Source organism: Cinclus cinclus, chromosome 2 (assembly GCF_963662255.1).
Source record: "Cinclus cinclus chromosome 2, bCinCin1.1, whole genome shotgun sequence".
NCBI classification, from domain to species: domain Eukaryota; kingdom Metazoa; phylum Chordata; class Aves; order Passeriformes; family Cinclidae; genus Cinclus; species Cinclus cinclus.
Window position 1 is genome coordinate 50,291,266 of NC_085047.1, and position 25,318 is coordinate 50,316,583.

At 40.6% G+C, this 25,318-nt stretch overlaps 1 protein-coding gene across 2 annotated transcripts; it reads right to left on the bottom strand.

The window, feature by feature from the left end:
- Positions 1–970: 970 nt before the first annotated feature.
- Positions 971–23,852, bottom strand: HSPH1 (heat shock protein family H (Hsp110) member 1). 2 transcript variants are annotated; one of them, XM_062514694.1, is made up of 18 exons: positions 23,746–23,852; positions 22,781–22,838; positions 16,927–17,067; positions 15,074–15,196; positions 13,702–13,801; positions 12,800–12,933; positions 12,079–12,323; positions 10,982–11,210; positions 9,988–10,094; positions 8,635–8,768; positions 6,425–6,630; positions 5,499–5,630; positions 4,623–4,760; positions 4,087–4,212; positions 3,443–3,550; positions 3,215–3,334; positions 2,161–2,322; positions 971–1,671 (listed from the first exon to the last, which is right to left on the bottom strand). In XM_062514694.1, the coding sequence occupies exons 1-18, from the start codon at positions 23,850–23,852 to the stop codon at positions 1,471–1,473; spliced, it is 2,571 nt and encodes an 856-aa protein (XP_062370678.1). In that variant the 3' UTR covers positions 971–1,470. The 2 variants fall into 2 exon arrangements, with proteins under 2 accessions (XP_062370678.1, XP_062370679.1); XM_062514695.1 differs by lacking the exon at positions 5,499–5,630.
- Positions 23,853–25,318: the final 1,466 nt, after the last annotated feature.

Below are 25,318 nucleotides of genomic sequence, written 5' to 3' on the forward strand. Positions count from 1 at the left end.
ACCATCACATACACACCAGAACTAATTTAGTACAATCTCATGGTTATTAGATAGTTCTTTTGCACTGCACTTGCACCTCCCCAATTCAGGGGTGGTCAGGGGTCTTCAATAAAGGCTTCCAAGGTCTTCTTTGCATCTGAACTTTTCAACTCTTCAACTTGGTTTTGTTACAGTGCTCCTTGGTTTATCTGGTCTTAACCAGCCTAAAGTCTCTATTCTGAGGCTAATAGGCTTTACATTTGCCAATTTCTCATACTTACCTATATCTCTAAAGCTATCCACCCTCAGGAGTTTTTTCTTTTTTCCTCTACTCAGCATTAAGCAACAGGTTAACCAGATACTAGCCATTACATTGCACAGAAAGTTATATCAGGTTACACAGGTACAAAAAGCTGATTTAGTTCATCTTGATCTCAGGTTATATAGATACATAAAGTCATGATTAAGTTATACTGATATCAGGTTATACTGATATATCTTATGACTCAAGCTATATAAGCACCTTGTAACCTAAATTATAAAGGCATCAGTTATAAACACTGTCCTATGCTCTAACATCTGTGGAGTTTCCAGGTTCACTCAGGTGTATATAACCCTTGGGCCAAAGAAAACAAAAAGGCATAACTCATTAAGGGGCTGAATTACATTAATCTCACTTTACAGCTGTTTCTGTGCCAAGTGTGAAAGTTTTAAGCATGTTTATGACTCTCCTGCACAGGAACACAAAGCAATGGCCTGACAAACCCCGAGAAGGGCAACACTTGGAGCAGAAATACTGAAAACAGTTAAAGTCAAGAGGTCAAGAGATACCAGTAAAATGAACTTTATTTCAAAGCTCATTAAAAAGCTTCACAATAACACTAACAGAAATTAGCATTTCCTTCATTTTATGTACCCCACATGATAAATGTATTGTTTAGCAAGAGATGAAACGTAAGCGTTTCTGCATGCTACTAACACATTTCACCATCTCATTACCTGATAAGTACTTTGGACTGCAACAATCAGAAACCTCAGGACAGAAGGATTTCTTCTGCAAAGTCCTTATGAAGGGGACAGACACTGGCTTTTTCTGACATACCCAATTAGATGTCCAGACAAAAGAAAACTACCTTGGCATCTACAAATGCCTACGAGTGTTTTGATTACAACCTTTTAAAGGAGCAGTATGTTTCAAAGCAAGGGCTTCTTTTCATCTTTAGTGATGCAAATGGTTAAATACTGCACAGAAGCTTAGTATGAACTCACAATTCCACAGGAATCTGAAAGTTACCAAGGCAATTTTCCTTTTAGGATAGTCATGACCAACACTATTACTATTCTTCCTCCCAGCAACATAACATATCCCAGACAATTCTTAAGAAAAAAATATAAATAGTTTCCAAAACAATGCATTCCCACTCCCATCACATATGACAGCCAAAACATCTTCTGTCGTGGGATGAAATAATTTGTTGCAAATGCAGTGGCTTAGTCCAGGTCCATGTTAATGGTGTTTTGATCACTTGGATGGCATTCACCATTTTGCTGAGGCATTTCAGAATTTTTGTCATCTTCTCCCATGTCTTCAGTTTTGTAATCACTCTGTTCACTTAATGGGTTTTCCTCCTTAGGAGAGTCAACTTTTGGTTTTGGTTGTGTCACAACAGGCTCACAGACATTGTTTAACTCCTAAAAAAATGGAAAATATGCAGGTAGTATATATATTAAGGAGCCACCAGCTTCACTAGTGCAAAAGGTCCCGTGTCCAAAAGACTGCTTGAAATTGCTTCTGCATTTGTTTCCCTGAGCCCAATCTGACATGTATTATTGTACCCTGAAATAAATTAATTGGTATACTTTCTGATGTTCTCTGGGCAAAGTTCAACTAAGCATTTTGGACTTCACATTGTTTTTTTTCCAATACTATTTTGTCTCTCAGTACAACACTAAAAAACAACCTGAGTTTTTAAGGTGACTAAGACAAAACATCACTGAACTCTAACAGAACTGCATCCAGTACACCAGAGCTCCTCTGCTTTCTACTGGATCTCCTCCTTTCCATACTTTCTACCTTTCAAGAACACTAGAGCAGCAAGATGGAACTGGGGAAGGCAAAAGGCACAGATACCAGTCTACTTTTAGCACCAACCTCTAAATATAGTTTCTTATGGTACTTACCTGTAGCTTTGCCTTAATTTCACTTGAATGCACAGCTGGATCTTGATCTAAGCTCTTCTTAGCCTGTGCACTCACAGCATTATTCATCCACTCCACCACTTCACTAACACACTTCTCTACTTTCATCATTTCCATCTCATCAATATGGATATATTTCTCATCCTGTCCAAATACAAACATTTTGTATTAGTTAATAATATCAAGTGTTAATTACATAATCAAGTTATGCCAACAAGTCTGTATCAAATATTTATAACTTGTAAATAAGCTGATTACACAAAAAAGTCCGTCCCATTCTAGAGGGGCTACCTGTGCCCAAGGTAGAGCTTCTAATGTACAGGGAAAGAATCAGAATTTTCAATTTTAGCATTCCCTACAATGCCACAGTTACACAATTAACTACTATCACAATTAACTACTATGCTAGTTATTTAATGTATAACGCTACTTGTGATTTCACTTAATTTTGCAATCTACAGCTGTAAGGACAATTGTTTCTGATGCCAAGTCTCAGACTGAATTAGTCTGAGTATCGTGAAATGTCCTATTAAAATTCTTTAAGTTGGAATTCAAGGAGCAAGTTTTCAGACAGGAATGCTTACCAAGAACATAATCTACTAATGCTAACAGGGGGATAAAAAACAAAAAGCCCCACAAAAAACCAAACCCCAAATACCCACATATAATAAAATTGGGTTTTCTACTTTATCTGCAACTAGGTTTTACATTAATGCTTCTCATCATACAATAATTCTTATCCCTGAAAGAACTGGAAGAGGAGCACATTCCTAAAAAACAGATCAGTTTTTTCAAGGTCAAGAATCAGACCACAAGTCTAAACTCTTCATAGGAACATCCTCTTCAGCCTGAAAACATCCAGAAGTATCAAGCAACCGAAGATATGACACTGTGTGAGGTTTTTTTTTGAGTACTGGGAAACATTTGTGGTGTTACATTTCTGACCTATATAGCAGTAGATCACAGCTCATCTCAAAGTGCATTTGAAGCCCCTAAAGCAAATGAGCCTCACTGTGGTTAAAAAAAGGTCACTTACTTTATTCCTGAATTCCCCAGCTATTGTAGCATAGTACTGGAGCCTGTGTCCCAGTTCTTGTAATAGTCTTGGTCGTTCCTCTGCTTCTTGATAGCGCATTTCAATTGGAGTACCTAATTTCTAGAAAAAGCAATTTGTACACATTTATGTGATTCATTAACATCCATTAATGTTGTTTAGCACAGTGTTTTGGCAATTTTGCTTTTTTGGGCATATTAACAGGCCTACCTTTAAATTCTCCAATTTTTCTACGTACACCTGCTTTGCTTCATCCTCACCCTCTTCATACAACCAGCCTTCTGTCTCTGCTAGGAGGGCAGAGAATCCCTGCAGATCCTGTGTAACAATATAATTCAACACATCAAACAACAAATTACACACCAATCGACCATGTTTGTCTTGAAGTTACATGACAGAGGTAAATATACACATTAAATTTTTATACAGGAGGCTAAGGATTAATTTCTACTGCAGCTTATGACTAATTAAGTTACTCAAAACATGCCAGCTTCTGGACAGAGAAACATCTACAACAGAAGTAGCATTTATAGACTTCTGTCCTTAATTAGGCCAATGCTTGGGGTGTGACTCTAATTCATGGTTTTGGTTACACATAAAGCAACACAGCTTCCCCTTCCAGTCACCAGCTTCAATTGGAAACAAAACTTTACTCCATTTGTGACAAAACCTATATTCAGTGATATGCATTTGATACACCTGAACTTAATTCTGGGTTAGTCACTGTCATCATTCAAATAAAGTTCTGGTTTTGCAGCTATGTCCAGGCTGGCTTTGATAAAGTTTAATCAAGATATACAGAACAAATATTTGATATCAGTGTTTTCAGAGAGGTTCCTGAAATTGTAACCTACCTTTTCACAAACAAACTTTTCATATGGTCCAGACAACTTGTCCCTGAACTCATATACATATTCCTCCACTGCATTCTTTGCATCATTTCTTTCTTTCTCCAGTTTATCTTGCATAATCATCTTTCCCTGCATACCACAGAAAATATTTTAATTAAGAAATAACAATGTTCAAACAGCATTCTACGAAGCACAGCTCCTATAAAATGTCCCAGAGGCCTTGGCTCACCTAACTGTTGAAATTCTCATTATCATGCAGTAGACTCATCTGAAGAAATGGGTTGCACTTCTTACAACAATTTAAAGGGATCTGTGATTTCATTCCATGGATCAGTGCTCTGATACTAATTGCTATAAAGGACACTTGAACCCTTCTGATACACATTTGTCAGTTGTGTTAGAAGGCAGACAGTATGTTAGCTCATTGTTAACTGAGCCCATACTCCAGGGTGACAGTACAAGAACAGAGGTTGCCTTGGGAAGCAGGTGAATGGTTAATAACTGCACACAAGAAAGCAGTCTAAACCACACTAACTCACCTCTGTTTCAATATACATATTGAGAAGGTCTTTTCCTAACTGCCAAACCAAGTTAGCTTCAATGGGTAGTTCCACATTCTTCACTTTTATCTTGGGTTTTTTAGCTTCTGGGGGCTGATCACCTTTCTTCTCATTTGTCTGAGTTAGAAAGAAGAAAAATAAGGTAATCTTCCTGACTTTTTCCTGATGAAGTACCACTATGATGAAAGATACATTCAGAGGAAGAACACACAAAGGTTTTTCCATGTTCTTTTAAAATCTTCAAAATATACTCAATGAGGCACTTTCCTTTTGAGGATTCCACCTCCTATCCTAGTCTCCTTACAGTCTGTTTCCAGACAGTAAGCACTAAGCTACAGCAAAGACATTCGTCAGATACACGGTGTGTTTGCAGATTTTCCCGAAGTGTCCATTTGTAATGTAGCAGTTCACTAAGGATGCTGACAGTAGTTAAGATTTTAACCCACAGCATTTTTCATCTCATACAGATGAAAAAATAAAACTACTAAGAATAACATGCAGGCAAATGTTTCCTTAAATTGATTATTTCTTTGTAGGTACATGAATTCCTGAGCCCAGCTTCCCTCAGTAGGCCTAATAACTTTGGCCTAACTGAAGTTTAAATTCAAATGTACAACTAGCTTATTTGGGTTGAAGACAACACTGCGAGATAGGGAAGTGGTAGAGAAAGGCTTTTTGCAGGAATCCTTTTGCAAACTCTGCACAAAAACCATCACAAGATAGACATTTTTCACTATAGTAAAGATGTGAAAATGAAAAAGGTTCCAACACCAAGTTCCTTTTCCTGAAATATGTTACCATTTTAAAAGCCATTATATAGGATAACATTTTCAACAGAGTTAAAGGGTCACTCACTTTCTTGACATCTGGGATTTTGTTTTCTTCAGAGGGAGGTTCTGATGAAGGGGGAGACTGTGACGTTTGCTGACCATCAGTTTGTACCTGGGACTGTGTTCCAGCCTCACTGTTCTCTTGCTGGATATTTTTCTGAAATGAAAGCCCAGGCACAAAGGATGTAGAAGGCATGTGCACTTGCATTTAAGTATTGGGCACTTCACTCCTGACGCACATACGGTACAAAGTGCCCTACAAAGCATTCTGTGCACACGCAGAAACACACACGCTTCAGCTATGGAGATACAGACTAGGTGCAAGTTCAGAAGGACTTCATGAAAATGTTAACAGTGCCAGGCTTGCTGCACAATACTTGTGTGCGTGTGTGCACGTGCTACCACTTTCTCTTATAAAAAGGGGCTTTTAATTTATTGAGTCGTAATGTTTAAGTTTTTTCCCCCTCAGAAAACTATTAAAACATCAAGTAGACTGTAACAGTGTGCATTACTCCCCAGTGTTCCCCTCTCCAATGCTGTAGAAAACAACTCAGCTTTTCCTTTCACAAAAAGTTGCAAAAAATTTTACTGATAAAAAGGATTACATACACATCCTTTCAACACAAAGGGCATGGATGATTAACAATCCAAATCTAGTTTTCCTGTTTGGAACAGCTGGATAACTACGGCAGCTATAAGCAACCCCACCCTCAACTGACCTGCTGCTATTTGGCACTTCACACAATAACTGATTTTGAAATCCACACACTTGCAAGACAGCACAAATTGTCTCCTGTTCTTGTAAAGACATTTCTTGACAGCTACACACATCTTAAAATTAATCTCCTTTTGCTTCCTTAGAAGAAAGTATTTTTCTTCCAGAGTATGTAACAGCAGAACATACTTTCATCAATCAGTAAGGACATTCACACACAAGAAAGGTCAACTTACATCACTGAAGTTTTCAATCGGCCTCTGATCCTGAGCTTCCACTTCAGTCTCAACACTGACATCTTCACACTCTTCACTTTTAACTGGCTCTACCATAGATGCAGTGGACACACTGAAAATGCCATGAGTATTGACACGGACTTTCACTTTGACTTTAGACTTCTCTCCATCTTTCTGAGCTGCCACATTCTGGATAACGTACCTACCTAAAACCAAAAGAATCAAAACTCACACAATGGAAATAAGTAGGTAATATTACAGAGCCAGGAAAACATCTCCCTTTTCTATAGACAAACTGTTTTCTAAATATTTGATGAAGCCTCTGTGCTAATTTCATGGTCCCTCAAATTAAACCAGTACTACCAGAAAAAAAAACCCAAAAACCAGCAAACCAAAGTACACTGCTTTTCAGCCAACTTCATCTTATAAATCAAACAGTAGGTTCTCCTGACACCACTTACACAGAGTAAATACAAAACTGATGCTATCTGTGTTACCAGTGGGCTGAAAGAAAACTACCCAAGGGCTTAGTGTAGCACCACTATTAAGTGGTGCTTTTCTAATATAAGTTGCTGCCCAACATAGAAACGATATTCCTAAAGGTTTTCCTTATAGCTTCTAACATCCATACTAGTCTGCCATTACCTTCTATTCTAGGGCAGAGCCTAATTGTGCTGCGACTACTGCAATACTTGAAACAAGCATTGTGAAACTAATAGACAATTAGTTTAAGATTAAATAAAGAATCAGATGTCCTTGACATTAACAGCAGACATTTTTCATTATGCATGGATTACCAAAAGCGTGACCTGGAGGCCAGAATTCTCACTTAGCTGCAAAGTACAAGTTCCCCAATTTCACAGGCCAAATATACATGCTTGCACACACAATTCCTTCAGCAACAGATAACCACAAGCACACAAGCTTTTACCTGCCTATCTCACAGCCTAAGGAATGCAATCCTCTGTCCTGTAAATCTGTTCTCCCATTTGCCAGTCTCATTAGAACTACTACTTCACTCAGTCACACCAGTAATTCTGTTCTAAGCAAAGAATTAATTGGCAACTGAGTCGAAACAAATCTGACCTTCAGTTCTGTTCTTACCAGTTTCCAGAACAGCAGTTAAACAGTTTCCTGCTTGTTAAAGTCATATAAAATTGAACACTGACAACCCCCCCCCCCCACCCCCCCATCAGTCTTTATGGTAAGAGTTAATCACAAAAGGAAGTCTGATGTTTCTGTAACCACAGAATACTGTCAGAGAATCACAGAATGGCCTAGGTGGGAAGTGACCTTAAAAGATGGAGTTCCAAACCCCCTGCTTTTCATTAGACCAGGTTACTCAGGGCCTCATCCAACCTGGCCTTGAATACCTCCAAGGATGGAGCATCCACAACTTCTCTGGGAAACTTATTCCAGTACCTCACCACCCTCACAGCAAAGAATTTTTTCCTAATATCTCATAGAAACCTGCTCCCTTGCACTTCTTAAAGCTATTCCCCCTTCTATGGTCACTGCTTGTGCTTGTAGTGTCCCCCTCTCCACTGCGCTGGTTTTTCAAAATATATGGTACACAAACATACAACATTTAATTGCATATTCAGAACTCAAGAACAATTACTTAATCGGCCTGTCTTTACCATCACAATCTTTTTCTGGCTAACCATGTAGTGAGCTCTTTGAAAGTATCAACACTGTCAAGTGCTGCAATTTGTCAAAAAGTATGAAAGAGCTGCTTAGAAATGCTACATAGACAAATCAATAACTGTAGTGTTGTAGCTGCCACTATTTCAGACTGCTTTGATTAAAAGCTATTCAGCAATATGTCAATCCCAGAAGGTATAGGTAAAAACAACTAGTTATTCAAGACATGGGGTTTTTATATACAGGAGGTATTTTTAAATTATTCCTGGCTTGCTTCAGTGATCAGCAGAAAAGAAGATTTAAAAAGTTACAAAATGATCTTTTGTAGTGATAATCACATTTTAGTTGTAGACATTAGTTTCCCCTCATTTCCTCATTTAGCCAAAACAACATTATAAGCAAGAAAAATAAACACCAATTCAGCTGCCTCAGGAACAGGAAAATTCTGAGTCCTTCAGAGACAAAATCCTGAATATATACACCACAACCATACTGCACCACACCAGTTAGTGCTTTATCCAAATCATTCTATTGGAGACAACATCACTTCCAGGACAACTACTTACCAATTTTTGACTCAGGATATGGGACTCCATTAGGATCAGAATAAAAAGCTTCTAGCTCAAATGGACCTTTCCTATAGAATGTAAGTACCTTAGAGAAAGGTGCTGCATGATTTCTGCAGAAGACCTCATGAACACTGTAATTAAGGGAAAAACATCACTTTTAGTGGTGTATTTGAGCTGAGAGGTTTTGATAGGGTCAGAACTCTTCAGAGGAGCATCATGCTTTGCCTCATATACCCTTCTGAACAATTGCAATGAAGACACTTCACTACTGTACTGCAAGGGAAAAGGATTTTCTTCACTGTAATAAGAAATTGTCCTATTCCATTATTTGAGCTTGGAAGACTGTATTTTGAATCATAACTCGCACCCTTCCTTAGTCTCAAAAGGATAATTATAGCCCTGTTAATTCCTTACTCATTTATGTTCCATGGCTCAGTTGAGAACCCTGACACCAGATTATTATTCATATCTCAACATGACAGAAAAACAACCAGTTCTACTTCGTGTTCTATGGCATGTTCGCTATTATGCCAGCTTGATTGTAATTTCCAACTAAATTTTGTCTCCTAACTGTGGAAAACCTCATTTAATAACCTAGATGTGAGAAAGTGAGAGCTTTACACCTAGAACATGAACCCACAGGCTACTCTCACATGTGACAGAACAATTAGGCCCTGCACCTCCATAGAAAAAGAGGAAGAAAAAAAGTCTGAACTATGAAGAACATAAAAAGGTATGAACAGATCCCTCTAGAGCTATAATTTTTCCACAAGCTGAACTTGGAGCTCTTTAGATCTTAGAAAGCAATTGTGCTTCCCACAGGCACAACAGAGTAACAGATGCCAGTCCTAAGCTGCAGCAAGAAATTACTCTTACAAACGTTAAATTTTTTCTAGGTGTTAAATTCTTGCTTCAGCCAGATAAATAGCATCTATAAGCTCACAATATTTCCATAGTGCATAACATTATTAGTAAATCAAGATAGCTGCCAAGAACACCTTGAGTAAAAAAAACAAAAAGTCAGAAGGCAAAATGCAATCAGGACCCAGGCACTAATCTAGTTAATTTTATATTCCTAATCCTGACAACCAAATAAAGGTAGTGCAAGACAAGATACTAATTGGTAGCTCTTTCACTCGCGTTTTAAAAATCTTTATATTTTTACAGATGAGGAATTACAGTTAAAATTTCAACCTATCTTTACAATCTTCCCTGTCAGCCATCTCTGGTAGATGGCCTAAGAGTTTTCTACATAAGAATAACAAGATCCTAATTTAAATGCATGCAAGAACATTACCCTTGGATAATGAATGTCAAAAGCTTCATAGAACTGTAGTCTGAGCAACCTACCCTTCAGTGTCCTCTGCTTCTGTGTTCCACAGCAGAGATATTGGAAAAGGTGTAGCATCTGTCACAGAAAATTCTCTCACTTTAAAAGCTGGAGAAAGAATGGCACACTAAAAAAAATAAAAAAACAAAAATCAAAAGAACTTTTATTAAAGCTGGTTAACTCTTCTACTCCACTAGCCAAGACAGCAAAAAAATTTGAACAAGTGAGAACTGTATTGATTTCATTAGGCAGAACTATTTCAATACTACTCAATTTCAATGCAGAATGAGAAATCTCATACACAAGTGTTTACGTGCTCTGTTAGCAGGCCTTGTGTAGCATGTGAATAAAGGTAACACTCAATGAAAACAGCAGAACTGTAAAAAACAGAAACACTGCACTGTTCAGTCCTAAAAGTGTTTATCTAAAGGCTCCTGCTTCTTTCCCTGAACACAACTTATTGCTGACAATGGGAAGCTGTTAGTGAGATGGGGTAAAGAAACAAGTCAAAAAAGAGAAGAGGGTGAAATAAGACAAGAAGTTAAAGGAGAAAAGGAAGAACACAGTGGTTTGCTTGTAAAATATAGTTGGAAACCGTAAAAATGGGAGTGAGACAGAATAAAGCCTGTTTCATATTGATGGCAGGTCTGATACCAGAGAAGTCAAACTTGCAGTAGTTTGGGTTCTCCATTGATACTACACATACCTTGTTGAGTAAAAATATCTTTCATCTACTTAATATTTTTGGCATTAAAGACCCCTAGAGCATGTTCTCCTGAAAGCAGTAGGCTGCTCATAGAATAAACCCTGCAATAAGGTACTACACCAGAGAGGAGTACTCTGGAGACTTTTTAAACAACACAGACCCATAAAAATACCTAGTGAACATGTATGTTTCCTTGAGTACTTAAAAATGGACCACTTCTACAGATTTTCATAACTACCTGACTAATTCTTCATTGAAGTGCTACCAAGAAATACATATTTTAATTTCAAGTGTTGCCTGTACTATACCTGCAGAGCACATCCCCTAGCTATGGCTTCATCTGCATTCAGTGTTGTACTGACATCCTTGCCAAAGAATTTAGCAATCCTCTCTTTGACGGCAGGAATACGGGTTGCTCCTCCCACAATCTCTACAGCATTTACATCTTCCACTTTCAGCTGTGTTTGTTCCATTAACGAAAGCAGAGGCATCTCTATTCTTTGCAGCAGGTCAGCACACAATTCTTCAAATTGTGACCTAAGAAAAAAAAATAGAATTAACTAAACAATGACTGTCCCACAAGAACCTTGCCTGGTATTTGTTTCCAAATTGATGCTGACTAGGTTAGTTAACTACACTGCAAAGAGACTTAAAGCTAAATTCCTGTGAGTAGGCCAAAGTGGCAGCCATAGATAAGGCAGTACACAAACAACTGCATACTAATTTTCCTAAGCCACTACCAATGTAGTTAAATAAGATAAAGGTTTTGTCTGGGCAGCTGTTATATATTTGCCACAGAGCAGAGATTACAGATGAGAAATCAGAAAACACTGACATTTCCTTCATAGTGAAAAACTGTTGCCTCAATACTGGAAGAAAAAGAACCTGCTCTTAGTAGTAGCTCTAGAACTAACAAATGAAGCCATGCCTGGGAAGATGTGCAAGAAAAGACTTCATTTACACTTGGACCATGATCATGTGATCACCCATAAGCACTGTTTCTGCCCTCCATTTCTCTTTGCCTCACCAATAAGAGCAGAAAAAAAGAAAAAGCTTAAAATGTTGCTATCTTAACAGCAGTATGGGATTTAGGTTACCTAAAATATGCCAAAGGTCTAAATATGCAGCCAACCCTCTGGTTGGCATGCATTAGTCCATTGTTTTAAGAACATACTCTACAAAAAGAATCCAAACTTCTTATGCATGCTTTATTGCATGAAACACTACTCAAGTAGCTGAACACCACACTTCCTAGCCTCAGCTAGTTTAGCATTACAAAAATGCCACAACTACTCAGCACTTAACACTAAATTGTAGCACGTTCAGTTTCTTTCAAACATGGAACAAAATATTTGTTTAAAAAATATGACCACCAAAGCAAATGCCTGTCTTGTACAGAACTCACCTGTTCATTTTTCCAGATACATCAATATCATTCATGAAACATTCAATATTTAGGGGAATGTCTGTGCTATTTGAACTCATTAGTTTCTTCAGTTTCTCACATTCCTGATACAGACGAAGAAGAGCCCGAACTTTGGTTTTTGGATCTAGTTTGTACTTTGATTTTATTTCTGCACAAAAGTAATCTACCAGCTTTCCATCGAAGTTTCTCCCACCAAGGAAAGGATCAAATGCTGTGCCAAGTACCTGGTTTGAAAGAGCATAATTATTTAGCCTTACACCAATAAAATCAAAGGGAATAGCAGTCTTCCAAAATCAGCAAATCCTTGCTTCAAAAACATGTTGGGGGAAGGTCAGCCTGTCTTCCAGTGCACAATCACATGAATCAAAAATTCATCTTCACTTTTATAGAGGAAACAATACTTAGTAACTAAGTTACAATCCTAACTATTCAAAATTTTAATCCATACACACACTCATTTAGATAAAACAAAATAAATTATAGCACTTGTATTATATATCTTGCATTTCTATATTGCAAGAAATTTACAGCTTGTTTAAAACAATTCTAATGAAATGAAAGACAGATGAAAATCTTCACCTTTTGACTTGTTGCCACTTTTCATGCATTAGAGCATCTCAGAAATTAAAAAAGAAGGCAGATTGGCAGGCTATTTGATTCTAATTGCTTAAACCCTTTTATTTCCATTTAATCTTACTACCTTCAGTTTACCCTTGTTGAAGGCACAGGCTGATACTTGAAATGCAGAATGTCCCATATCAACAAACACAACTACCCGTGGCTTCTCTTCAGGAGCTGGAAGGTCTTGTTTATAAATTCCATAATTCAGAGCCACTGCAAAAGAAGTGCCAGACATTATCCACATAATTTCTAGTTTCCAGTGGCATAACATCACATCCTGTGAACATTAAGCTGTAAAATCAAAAGCACCAAGACACATCCAGACATACACCTGTGCAAGATATACTATTTTCATGGAAGCTTTATTCCATTAATTTAAGCTGTAGGACCTGAAAAGCAGAACATACTCCCTTAGTCATGTAATATGCTCCCCAAGCATTTGTTTGGGTTTTTTGGGTTTGTTTTTTTTTTTTTCCTTGCAAAGTACTCAAAAACATATACTGTCTTAACAACAAAGTCCAAACCCAGTTTTGTATTTACAAAAGTGACTCTCTTCCAGGCTGGGAAGTTTTGTCTGAGAGTTGTATAAATGGACAGCAGAGCCATGGGTCTGTTTAAAACCCCGACCATATTGAAAAAGACTTGGAAGTTATGAGGTGTTGATGTTTAATCAAGGAACTTCCTTCAAGAGTGTCTAAATCCTGCAACTGTGCATCTGGGCAGTACACTAAATGAACAAGTAGTCCAAGCACATGTAGTGACTCCTAAGTAAGTGTTCAGGGACTATCACTAATTATCACCAGAGCTTGATCTCATCTACCCCTTCACACAGAAGACATTAAATAAAGAAAAGAATAGCAGGTTTTTCAAATATTTATGCCTCATATTTGCGTTTTCAAGTCAGTCCTTTTTCTCAGAGTAATTAAATGTACCTTCTATCCCACCTGTCACTTGCAAGAACTGCTATTTTATCCTACTTACCTGCTGTCATGTCATTCATTAATCTAAGACAATTTAGGCCAACAATCTGAGCTGCATCTAAAAGGGATCTCCTTTCAGCATCTGTGAAAAATGATGGAACCTGAACAAAGTAGGCGAGAATACAAAGTTATTTCCAGAAAATGAGACATTACACTATTTATTTAAAAGTGTTAATTTAAAAATTGTATCTATTCCTCCTCTTGGAGGAAGACACTTAACTGCAAGTCTATAAAATGCAACTACCATACTGAACTGACACTTTAAATATTCTATTCAGAGATGGAATTAAATCAGCATCAGCCAGTTTACATGAGCCCACACTAGCAAGAAACAAATTAGTTATTTATATACAAATGCTAATAACATTAAGTACTGGCCCAAAATGTGAAACTGGATATCATTAAGACAGTGACATGGAATACCTTAATTAGAACTAGCAGGTATACTCCTGTCCAAAAAAAAAGAAAAAAAAAAAAAAGAAGAGGGAACTAAAAATATATGACAATACTACATATGTGAGAGATGCAAAGAAATAAGCGATAACAAGTGAAGAGAATCTATTTTGGCAGAAATTACTTTGGGCAAGAAATGCTCAAAAATTCTGAAGGAATCTGCAGTTGAAAATTTTCTACATTTTCTAGCATTTCTACATTTTCTACATCTCTAGTATTGTCATTGGACAGTGCCTTCTGATGTCCCCTCCCAGGGACACATGAACTAGCTTTCCAGGTATCAATTGGAGAATGAACATTTCTAATAATAACAGAGCTAAATATTCCTAGATGCAACATGAGACAGACTTGTTCAGAGTCATTGAGAGCAGAGAGGCAGATGTTACTTTATACTCAGGGCTTTGCAATGGAATGACTGTTCTTGATCTGAGGTCATTTTCTACACAGTCATAACATTGAAAAAACAAAACCAATTTTGCTGAAAGGATGAAGATAAACACGACAAACTAAAATTTCCAGCTGCCAGAGGGGAAATTTTAATAAACAAAGGAAATTGTTTATCAAAGTTATCAAATTGTTTTAAATTCAAGAAAAAACAAACATATGTATTTACTTCAATGATTAATTAGTATGATTAGTCATGAAAACAAGTTGTTCCAAAAGGGTATATACCTAGATCCAGAAACATTTTGGGCCCAAAAGTTCAGACACTTCCAAGAGAATGAGTTCATGAAGTTAGTCAGGGTCTGGAATATGGCAGCAGCCCTGGGATTTCTTTAAGTCAAAAGCTCTAAAGCTAGTTAGGATTAATCCCTTTGTAAGTGCTTAGAGTTCTTTTTCACTCTGCATGAATAGAAACAAAAAGCCCTCGATAGCTGAAGTTAAAAGACATAACGTTCCTGTGCACTACAATTACTTACAGAAATAACACAGTCTGTTACTGGCTTTTTCAGGTTACTCTCTGCAGTCTCTTTTAATTTAGTCAGTAGCATAGCTGAAATCTGTTCCACGCTGAAGATGTGCTCCTCATCCATGTACATGACCTGGACAGAACAGGTAAAATAATTCCATTAGTTTATCTGGAGGAAAATTACATACATTTAATGTTCTTTGATACACTGCTGGCTAATACTCTACAAATCATGAAATGCTTCATTATTTCACTATAGAACTTCAGTTTACAATTTAATTTCCCAGCTGACTGTTTATCTAACCAATAATTCCATTCTCACTGTCTTAAAACACGAAGAATTATATCAACTCCATAGATCAAGGAAATGGCAAGAAAATGGCCAAAAAAGTGGCACAAGTTTAAAATGTGGCACACCATTAAGTAAAAATAGCCATCATTTTTCAAACTGATGCCGAATGCAAAAAACATACAGAAGTACTTGCTGTCTATTTTCCCTTGGCATTTTTATCCTTCTGTTCAAATATGTTAGGTGTCTCTGAAAGGAAGACCTGTGCAACAACAGTTCACCTATGCACATAAAACAACTAAAAGCTTAAGATAAAGCTTACCAAGAAGTTTATTTCTAGCTCTCGTCGCAAAAATTATTCTTGCATCACCATTTTCATCATGCAATAGAACACATGACAATGATGAAGTGAAGTAACACATTACAACTAATGCATGAAAGCAGCACTTCTATTCACTCAGTACAATTTGGGGGAAAATTGGGCCTTTTGGTTTTAATAGAAAAATTGCTCCCCAAACCTCCCAGTCTTACTGAATGTTAGTGAATCAATTATTAAAAGTTTTAAACCACAGCTAAATAGAAATAAATACTAATTTGTTCTCCAAGCAGCCTAACAAAAGCAGGAAAAATACCAACTAGTAGTGTTCTCCCAACACTAGACTCTTATATGGTACAAGAACAAGACTCCTACACATACTGATTAAAGGAAACCAATAATTTCTGTCTGAATTTACCTGTTAACCTCAAGTCACAAAGAGCAAAAGAAAAAGCATCTCTTTTGTAAAGCTTGGCTGCTTTTCCAGTCAGGATTCTTCCTAATGGATATAATTCCGTGATCTATTCACTACTTAGGTCTGATCTATACCGAAGTTTTGAGGGACCAGCTCAAGCTAAAGTCTTGGTCAACGAAGCAACACTGCCTGTTACACCAGCAAGGCTTCATTATCAGTAATTGTATATATTTCTGTACATTGACACAATGTAACGAACTGAACCCATTCTAGGAAAAGATGACATTGTATCAGTGAAGTCCTTGAAATGTAACAAGAACCAAACCTGCAATGTGGTAGGAGCTGGTTTTGAACCTCCTTTCGCAAGTAACTGACTCCAGGCAGACCACTAAAGAGACACTTGCAACTCATTTATGGCAATTACACTGAAGAAGAGTTCCAACTACTCTGAAGCATTTGTAAATTACCTAGTAAGGCTGCTGCAATGCATTCCACACAAAAGTGACAGAAAGGCATACTTTGAAGTAAAACTATATAACCATATAACCTTGCAATTACCTTAGCAGAAAAATACCTTTTTCTGCCACTGTTTGAGCTAGATGTGTAATTTGCTAACAGGGAAACTTGCATTTCAGCAATTTATTGCAAATGAACCTTAATTTAAAGGTTAACATTCACTATTTAAAGATGAAGCTGTCTATTCATAGAAGAGCTCTTGACAGAATGATTAAAACAGCCTACCTTTAGGGTAATTAAAAGAAACCCATATTTTCATGACTAGATGCTGAAATGTAAGACTTCAGATTTAGCTATACAACCCAGAAAGATACACTGCAGATTTACCTTCACTCCAACACCACCATTCTTCATGGGAACCAAATCATAGCTCAGCTTTTCTTTTTCCTTCTGAACAAAAGGATCATTAAATGCACGACCATGGAATCTCTTGAAGTTAGATACAGTGTTGTGGGCATGAGTAATTTGCTGTAAAGAAATACGGGACAGTTAGAAATCCACTCTTAATCAGCCTGCAATGTTCAGTTCTCTTCTATATGCCCCCAAGCGCAAGCCAAGTTTTCAGACAACCACTCACTCACTCCCTTGTCACACTGTTTTATTTAACACTGGTAATTACTGTCTGGTACTTTTATCAGCTCATTAATAAGTTAGACACAGACTTCCAGACCACTACTTACTAAGGATTATAAAACTATCTCTGAAACCCTGATACAACTGGGTGAACAATAACATGATCAACAGAGCCTACTACTTTAGTCAACTAATTTAGAATCATAGAATTGTTTAAGTTGGAAAAGGCCTTTCAGATCAAGTCCAGCTATTTTCCTAACACAGCCAAGACCACCAATGTCCCAAAAAGCTAAATCCACATCTTTTAAGTACCTCGCAGGACAGCAACTCCACCACTTCCCTGGGCAGCCTGTTCAAACATTTACAAACCTTTTGGTGAAAAAAAAATTCCTAATAGCCAACCTAACCTTCCCTTGGTGCAACTCGTGCTCCTTTTAGGTTACTGTAGATAGTGATAAGGGCACACCTGAGGCTCCCCTTCTCCAGGCAAAACACCCCCAGCTCCCTCAGCTGCTCCTCACAGGACTTGCACTCCAGACCCTTCCCCAGCTCCATTTACCTTCTCTGGACTCACTCCAGCCCCTCAATGTCTTTCTTGTAGTGAGGAGCCCAGAACTGAACACAGGATTCGAGGTGTGGCCTCACCAGTGCCCAGTAAAAGGGGACAATACCTGCCCTGGCCCTGCTGGCCATACTACTGTTGATATGGGCCAGAATGCCATTGACCAAGAGCTTGAGCTGATTCACATCCTGCTGCTGTTTGCCAGCACCCCCAGGTCCTTTTCCATCAGGCAGCCTCCCAGCCACTCTGCCCCAGCCTGTAGCACTGCCTGGGGTTGTTGCAACTCAAGACAGGACTCAGCACTCATTGAACCTCATACAATCGGCCTCAATGTTTCAATCCAGCCTGTCCAGATCCTTCTGTAGAGCTATCTTGCCCACCAGCAAATCAACACTCCCACCCAGCTTGGCCTCACTTCCAAAATGACTGAAGGTGCACTCAATCTCCTTTTCCAGAACGTTGATTAAAATATCAAATAGGGCTAGCTCCCAATACTGAGCCTTGGGGAACACCACTGGTGATAGGCTTCCAGTTGGATTTAACTCCACTCACCATTACACTCTGGGCCTGGCAATCCAGCCAGTTTTCAGCCAGACAGGAATAACAGCCTAGTTGTGTCAGTCATCCCCCCCACATCTCCACAATGACAACTGTGTCACAATTTTACTGCTGCACAATGGTGTCCAACTCCCCTTCTTCATTGCTTGTGTTGCAGGCATTGGTGTACATGCACTTCAGCAGGGTTATTGATCCTGCCATTTTTTTGCAGAGGAGAAGCCCCAGTTCCTATGTGACCATTCTCAGGAGCTCCCATGGTTTCTAACACATTGATAACAACCCTTGTGTCACTGCTGCTACATGGATCTCCATCCTATCTCCAACAAGGCAACAGAGTGAAAGACCTCACTAGAATACACTCAAATACTGCTGTGGTACCCTCCAGGCTCATCTCTAGCAAACTTGGTTGTATGTCTTTCCCCCTCCAAACCTGGTTTAAAGTTCTCAATTATCCCTGCCAGCTTCTGTGCAAAGATGCTTTCCCCCTCTCTGAGACAGTTGTGTTCTCTGCCTATTGCTAGCAGACTTGCTGTCATGTGTACTGACCAATGATCAAAACCCCCAAATTCTGCCAGTAGCACCAGGCTCAGATATTGGTCTGTTGACTCTTCCTGTTTCCTCCTCCATTTCCTGCAACTGGAAGGCTAGAGAACACATGGTAGCACTATTTGTGCTCCTGATCCCTTAAGCAGTCATTCCAAGGCCCTGAAATCTCTCCTGATTGCCCTTGGACTTCCTGGTGCAACCTCATCACTGCCAATCTGAGAAACCAATAATGGATAATTATCTGACTGCCGTACCAGGGGAGGAACTTGGGACCCCAGAGAGGCAGCAGACTTTCCTAAGAAGTGGTTCCAGCCAGCATATTCAGCCTTCTGGTCCCTTCTGAAGGGAGTCTCCTATGGCTATGACCTTTTTTCTTCAGGGAAGCAGTTATGACATAGGCCTACTTAACCTTGGTGACAGACTGCTCCCTATCCCTTCAAGTTACTGTCTTCCAGTAGGTGGAGAGGAGAGAAAGGAATCCTGCGTCCTGTCTGCCTCCCAGATGTGTCCCAGGGAAGGCAGGTATAATTCCACTATATCATCTCCCTCTCTCTCACATTCCCTGAGAGTCCTCAACCTGCTCACCTCCCACCAGAGTTCTGTCACTAAGTGGAAGTGACACCCTCACCTGGGCACCTTCACACAGCTGTCACACACTCCTGTCAAGGAGAGCAGGGCTCACACTGCAGGTGGCACCTGGGTGGCAGCGTGTTCCTGCCAGAGCAGCTGTGCCAGCCGTGCCAGGTGTGGAGCTGAGCGAGGCCGTGGCTTTCTGCCAGTGGACACCACTGCTCCCTGGTTGGGCTGGCACTGCCTCAGCACCCTCCCTGCACACTGCTGTGCCACACCCTGCTCACCAATGCTCCCCAAGGGCTTGTCTGGGGGAAACTGCTGCTGCTGCTCCTGGCCCCACCAAGGTCCCTTCAGCCAGTGCCACTTGAGCTGCAGGCTTCTGGTAGCTCTTGTCTCCCTGGGACACTCCCCCAGATCAGGAACCCCGCCCCGTGCACCGCACTGGAGCATTCTGCTGCTGATTGTGCTGGCAACCAGAGCCACTCACCTTGGGTGACAAAAAATAGATCAAATTCAAATGTTTAAAGATTGCAACTACATGTGAAGCTGGTTTCTGTTTGTAAGCTGGCCCTCCAACCCAAGCCACACTACCTCCACTTTAAACATCATTACATTAAGCGCAAACAAGGGCTTTCCAAGTTACTAAGTGTCAGGTTTAAGTGTCTCCATACATTTCAATACTTACTTTTTTCCTCCCTGAGCTACTCTGAAATTACATCATTTCCTTGTTCACATCCACCTAGCAGCAACTGAAATTCTTGCACTAGACCAAAGAAGAATACAGTGCGTAGACAACTTGGAGCCTTTCTTGCTAACATCAGCTTGAACTATATGCTAAACTACAATGCAAGCTCCCCAGTGCAAGCAAGCGACATAGAAAAGCATTTCTTATCAGAAATGCAAAGTACAACAGAAACCAGACAACTAGAGCAGCCTAAGAGATAATGCAAGCATCTCAGAGTAGAATTAATAATATTTAATTAGAAAGAAATTATAAAAGAGTGCTATTATCTACAGGACAGATCTAGGCAGGCACCAACAGACTGCATGATAGCAACTCAAATGCTGAGCATACCAAGGAATATGTCTAGCATTCACTACCCTCAAAGAAAAGCAAAAACAATTCCTTGTTGCATATAAAAATTTTCACCATGAAATGGAAAAATTTGAGTTACATCCTGTATTAGAAAGCTACTCAACTAGGACAATTCTCCTACAGAAAAGCTCCCTGACAAAAAAGGAGGTCACACTCCCACTAAAAAACACTAGCTTTCAGACAGCTGTGTCTGTGGAAAGATGTCACACTTGGACTCCCTGCTGAGAATCATCCTTGGTTTATTCTAATCACCAAACAGTGCTCAGCAATTAATAGTACAAGCACAAGCTAGCACAGGCCAAAAATCATGCCAGGAACTATTCCAGTACTTGAATGTGATTGAGTAGTTAGGTTCCTATGTTGAAGATTGTTTCCCAGCAGTTTCATTTATTTGTACAGCCACAACTTCAGAGTACTTGAAAGCTATGTATTTCACAGCTGTATGGCTGAAGAACGTAGCAGCAGGAATTATTACTATGTAGTGGGCAGAGAAGCACAAACACTCTGGCAGCTTTTATAGCCTAATTTAGAATTAACCTCAAAGCCTTTTCTAAGAGAACAATCTTAAGATATTTTTAGAGTAATTGTATGCCATTAGGACTGTAGCATGTTCTAATATCTTCCTGCTTAGTCACAATTAAGAAAGCTGAGAATTATGGTCTGTTAACTAACGTACTTGTTCTCATCTCTAGTGCTACCACACTTACCAAAAGGGAACAGAAATTCTCTGAAAATTTGCTCCAGCAGCAAATTATCAAATGTTAAAGAGAACACCTTTGAGTATTTTGAGCTCTCTCACAAAATCACATTGTAGAAGTCACTAGTCAAAAACCTCCTTTTTATTTTGTGGGATTGTATTTTTTTTTCTTTCTCAAATTAAAAGAATCATTGTACTCCTTAAGTAGCTACTATACCCTATGACACCAAAAATGTAACTCTCAGTAGTTCACGTGAGGAAACTTCCACATTTACAAAAGAAACACAGTTCACATCTCAGGTCATCAGCCAAACTGGACCACTTACCACTAGAAAAATAAATAATCTATCATCTTTTATAATTTTAAGTATCACATTCTTTTTTCCTGGCAAAAATATTTAGCTTCAACTGCTAGGAGAGGCAAGCATGAAACACTCAATATAGTAACATCATACAGGTTAGTCTGAAGGCAACTGAAGTCACAGGTGTTCAGCACTGCAAATACACACTTGTAAATGCAACCTAAGAGAATCTGCCTCACACTTTCAGCTTCCTTCATGTTTTCCACAGCATCTACTGGAACAATCTAACAATACTGAAACATGCTTGAGAGTACAAAGGATTCAGATCACTTCCCATTTTGAATAACAACTCATTTTTGCACACTAATGAATCATACTAGTTTCTGACTTGTAGCAATGTCAGCAGTCAACTCAGCAAAGCTAAAATGAAATTAAAGGAAAAAATACAAACGTGTATTTACTTCATTCCTCCAAATGCTAACCTGTAACTGAATGTTTGTGTGCTTGTTAACATGCAAAGTACTTGTTCAAAATTAAGAAGACTGCTATTACAGTGGAATAAAGTCTCCCTTAGTGCTCTCTCCATGGAAACCCACTGCAGTCCTTTTACTACATGAGAGATGCACAGACCAGTGGAGGCTGCATGCTTGATCTCCCAGCAGCAGTTATGCAACAATGTACAGTACCTAAGGATTTATTTAATCATGACATTTCATTATTCTGAGACTTGCTGAAACCAAGTTTTCCTACTAAACCAAAAATAATACTTAAACAAAGAAAACATACAATCTTGCAGGGCACCTCAATAAAAAACCCAGCAAAACAAAAATCTCCAAAATAAGGACTTACACCTTTGAAAACAGAGGCATTTAATTTATAACAAATCAAATGGTAGTAAGGTACTCTAAATAGCTTTAAGAATCTGAGCCAAACATCTCCCCTTACATCTAATTTTAAGAAACTATATACAGCATTTAAAATGTTTTCTTTCAAGTACAAGGAAAATCCTGTAAACAATCATTAGGAAAAGAAACCCAGTGACCTGAACAGAATAGGAACATATTTAACTGGAAAGTATTACATTAATGAAAGAGAGCAGAAGCATTCTAGCAAAAGCATCCTACATTGCTCTGAGGAAAGCATGGCAGCATAGCGCAGCATTTCTAAAACAAAAAGCTCAACAAGAAACTCAAGCTGTTCAGCTTCAACTACACCCAGCCAACTCTCTTTACATCCACTGGTACTTCAACAGTTTGCAGCAGGAAATGACCCACCTGGTTTTTAGCTGCAACACCAATAGCTCTGTTTTTTGATCCAAATGAAACCACCGACCTGGAAAGAACAACAGGCTAATTAACTCCATCCTGAAAACACAACTCAGAACTGACACGGATTCATTTTCTACTACCGTAAATAAAACACCTAAGTCTTTCCATCAAAGTGCCATTCTTTCAGTTCGCAGTACATAACTACAGAAATACTTTTATCCATCTTAAAGCCTTGGCTCGAATCCAGGACTTTTCACAAAGGCTTATCCAAACGGTGAAAGAGGGTGATGGCAATTCGGAGCTCACAACCAGACTACACCCAACCCGTCTGTGCACGGCAGCTTCTAACTTGTCAACTAACTCCTGCTTTGAGCCAGAGGCTTCCTGTACCTGACCTCTGACTAAAGCAGAGCTGCCCCGGAGCAGCTGGCAGAGCCCATCCTACGCAGCACGAGTGGGAGCGCGTTCCCCCCGTGTCCCACTTAACCCGGGCTGTCCCCACGGGGACTCTGCCGGCCGCCCCCGGCGCTCCCAACCCGCCGCACCGCCACCCGAGCAGGCTCCGCACAGCCCTCCATCCCCCGGCACTGCCCGCGGGATGAACCCCGGCGGGACAAAGGAGGAGAACGGGTCGGGACCGGGACACGGGGGGGACAGAGCGGGCCCGGGACCTGGGAGGCGGGATGGCGAGGATGTACAGGGGGTCACAGCGGGTGAAGGGATAGGGGCGGGAAGGGGAGCACAGGGACCCACAGCGGGCCGCCGCCCAGCCCCACCACTCTGTACCTGCCCCCCCAGCAGCCCTTGGGGGCCCGTACGGAGGCGGCGAGTGCCAGGGAAGGCGCTGGCCCCGCACAGAGGAACCCCCTTCCCCACGCCCCACCGCCAAACTTCCAGCCCCTTCCCCACGGCGGCCGCTCCGCCGGGCACAGACCGCCGCCCGCCCGCTCCCCGCCGCCCCCCTCACTCACGGCGTGCACCGGTCGCTGAACTCGTTGGCGACGGTCTCGATGCCGCCGGCCCGCGCCACGGCGATGTAGCAGCTCTGGAAGCCCAAATCAAATCCCACCACGGCCATGGCCCCAGTGCCAGAAGGGGGTTCCCGTTCTGCCCAGCTCGCTCCCGGTGCTGCTGCGGCCGCCGGTCCCCGTAGCGCGCGCGGGCGGACGGGCGGACGGGGAGGGGACCCAGCGCCAGCGCCGCCGCTTTAAATATGACAATGAGGCGAAGTTTCCAGAAACTGCGGCAGCCACTCACCGGCTCCACGTGCGGCTTCCGCTTCCGCTCTCGGGCGCCTTCTCGAACAATTCCCGCCAATCGGCGGCGCCGGGCGCGGTGACGCGCGCCGTTCCCATGGCGACCGCGGACGCCGCCGGCCCCGCGCGGGGCGGTGCCAGACGGGCGGGGGCCGGGAAAGGCGGAGGCTCCGGCAGCCCGGAATGTGCGGGAACAGGGGAGACGAGTCGCTTTCCGTAGCAATGTCCCTGCTTTAACACGCTGGGAAACCTCTCTAGAGCTCATTGTCACGTTGTTGCAGGTGTCTGCCCCCTGCGCTTGCAGGCTAAATATGTTAATTCCACGCATCACTTGCTCTCTGCGGAGGGTTTTTGTCTCGTTGTGCTACAATAATAATACACTGTAACAAAAATGTCCTATTGCCTGTTAGCTGTCTAGCGCCAGCTTTTTGTGCAGAACGCGGTCCCTGCTAGAAGAAGCCGTAACCCTCTGCATTCCGTATGGAGATATGGTGGGTACACAGGTCCTGATTTTGGTTGTCAGCAAAATCCACCAGTTAGGTTGGAAAAGACCTCTGAGACCATCGACTCTGACCTGTGACTGGACCATGACCACCAAAACATGGCACTGAGTACTACATCCAGTCTTTCCTTAAACACCTCCAGGGGCAGTGATTCCACCACGAGTACCTCCCTGGGCAGCCCATTCCAATGGCTAATCACTCTTTCTGAGAAGAAATTCCTCCTCATGTCCAGCCTCACATTCCCCTGGCACAGCTTAAGACTATGTCCTCTCTGCATGTCAGGTGCTGCCTTTCAGGTCCTGGATGTTACAAAGGGCAGGGATAGCTGATAACATCCAGTATCCTGAGTGTTCCTGCATGGAAGAGGCAAGGTATTTCCATGCCTACCCACTCTTCCTAGGTACTGTGGGTCAGCAATTTCTGAAAAAACTTTGCTTCAGACTTCAGTAACGTTCAGCTCTGCTGGATTTTGACCCCTCCTGAGTGTGTATGGGGAGGATTTGGTCTCCTGGAATAGTGCTTGCCTGTTTCAGAGCAGACATAGGGCTGAAAAATTCATGAGACCAGCATGACTAGCTAAGGATACAGCTTTTAACTTCAGAATGAGCTGATAGGTTGGCCTGATAGATGTGTGTGTGTGAGTTGATGAGGTTTTGTGTCCTTACTTGACATGGTAAATATTCATGATACTGTATTTCCAGTTTTGAATGAGGAGACAGACTTCATCTAAGTATTTAGCTGCTTAAATATCCTGATACAGAAATGCTTAAAGTACTTAAGCAGCC

Excerpts from the sequence above, each read along its gene's own strand:
- HSPH1 (XM_062514694.1), bottom strand. The coding sequence starts at position 23,852 with ATGGCCGTGGTGGGATTTGATTTGGGCTTCCAGAGCTGCTACATCGCC. Across the intron at positions 12,324-12,799 it reads TCAACAAGGGTAAACTGAAG|GTACTTGGCACAGCATTTGA; the intron begins GTAGTAAGATTA and ends CTTTCAAACCAG. Across the intron at positions 11,211-12,078 it reads GTATCTGGAAAAATGAACAG|GTCACAATTTGAAGAATTGT; the intron begins GTGAGTTCTGTA and ends TTTTTTTCTTAG.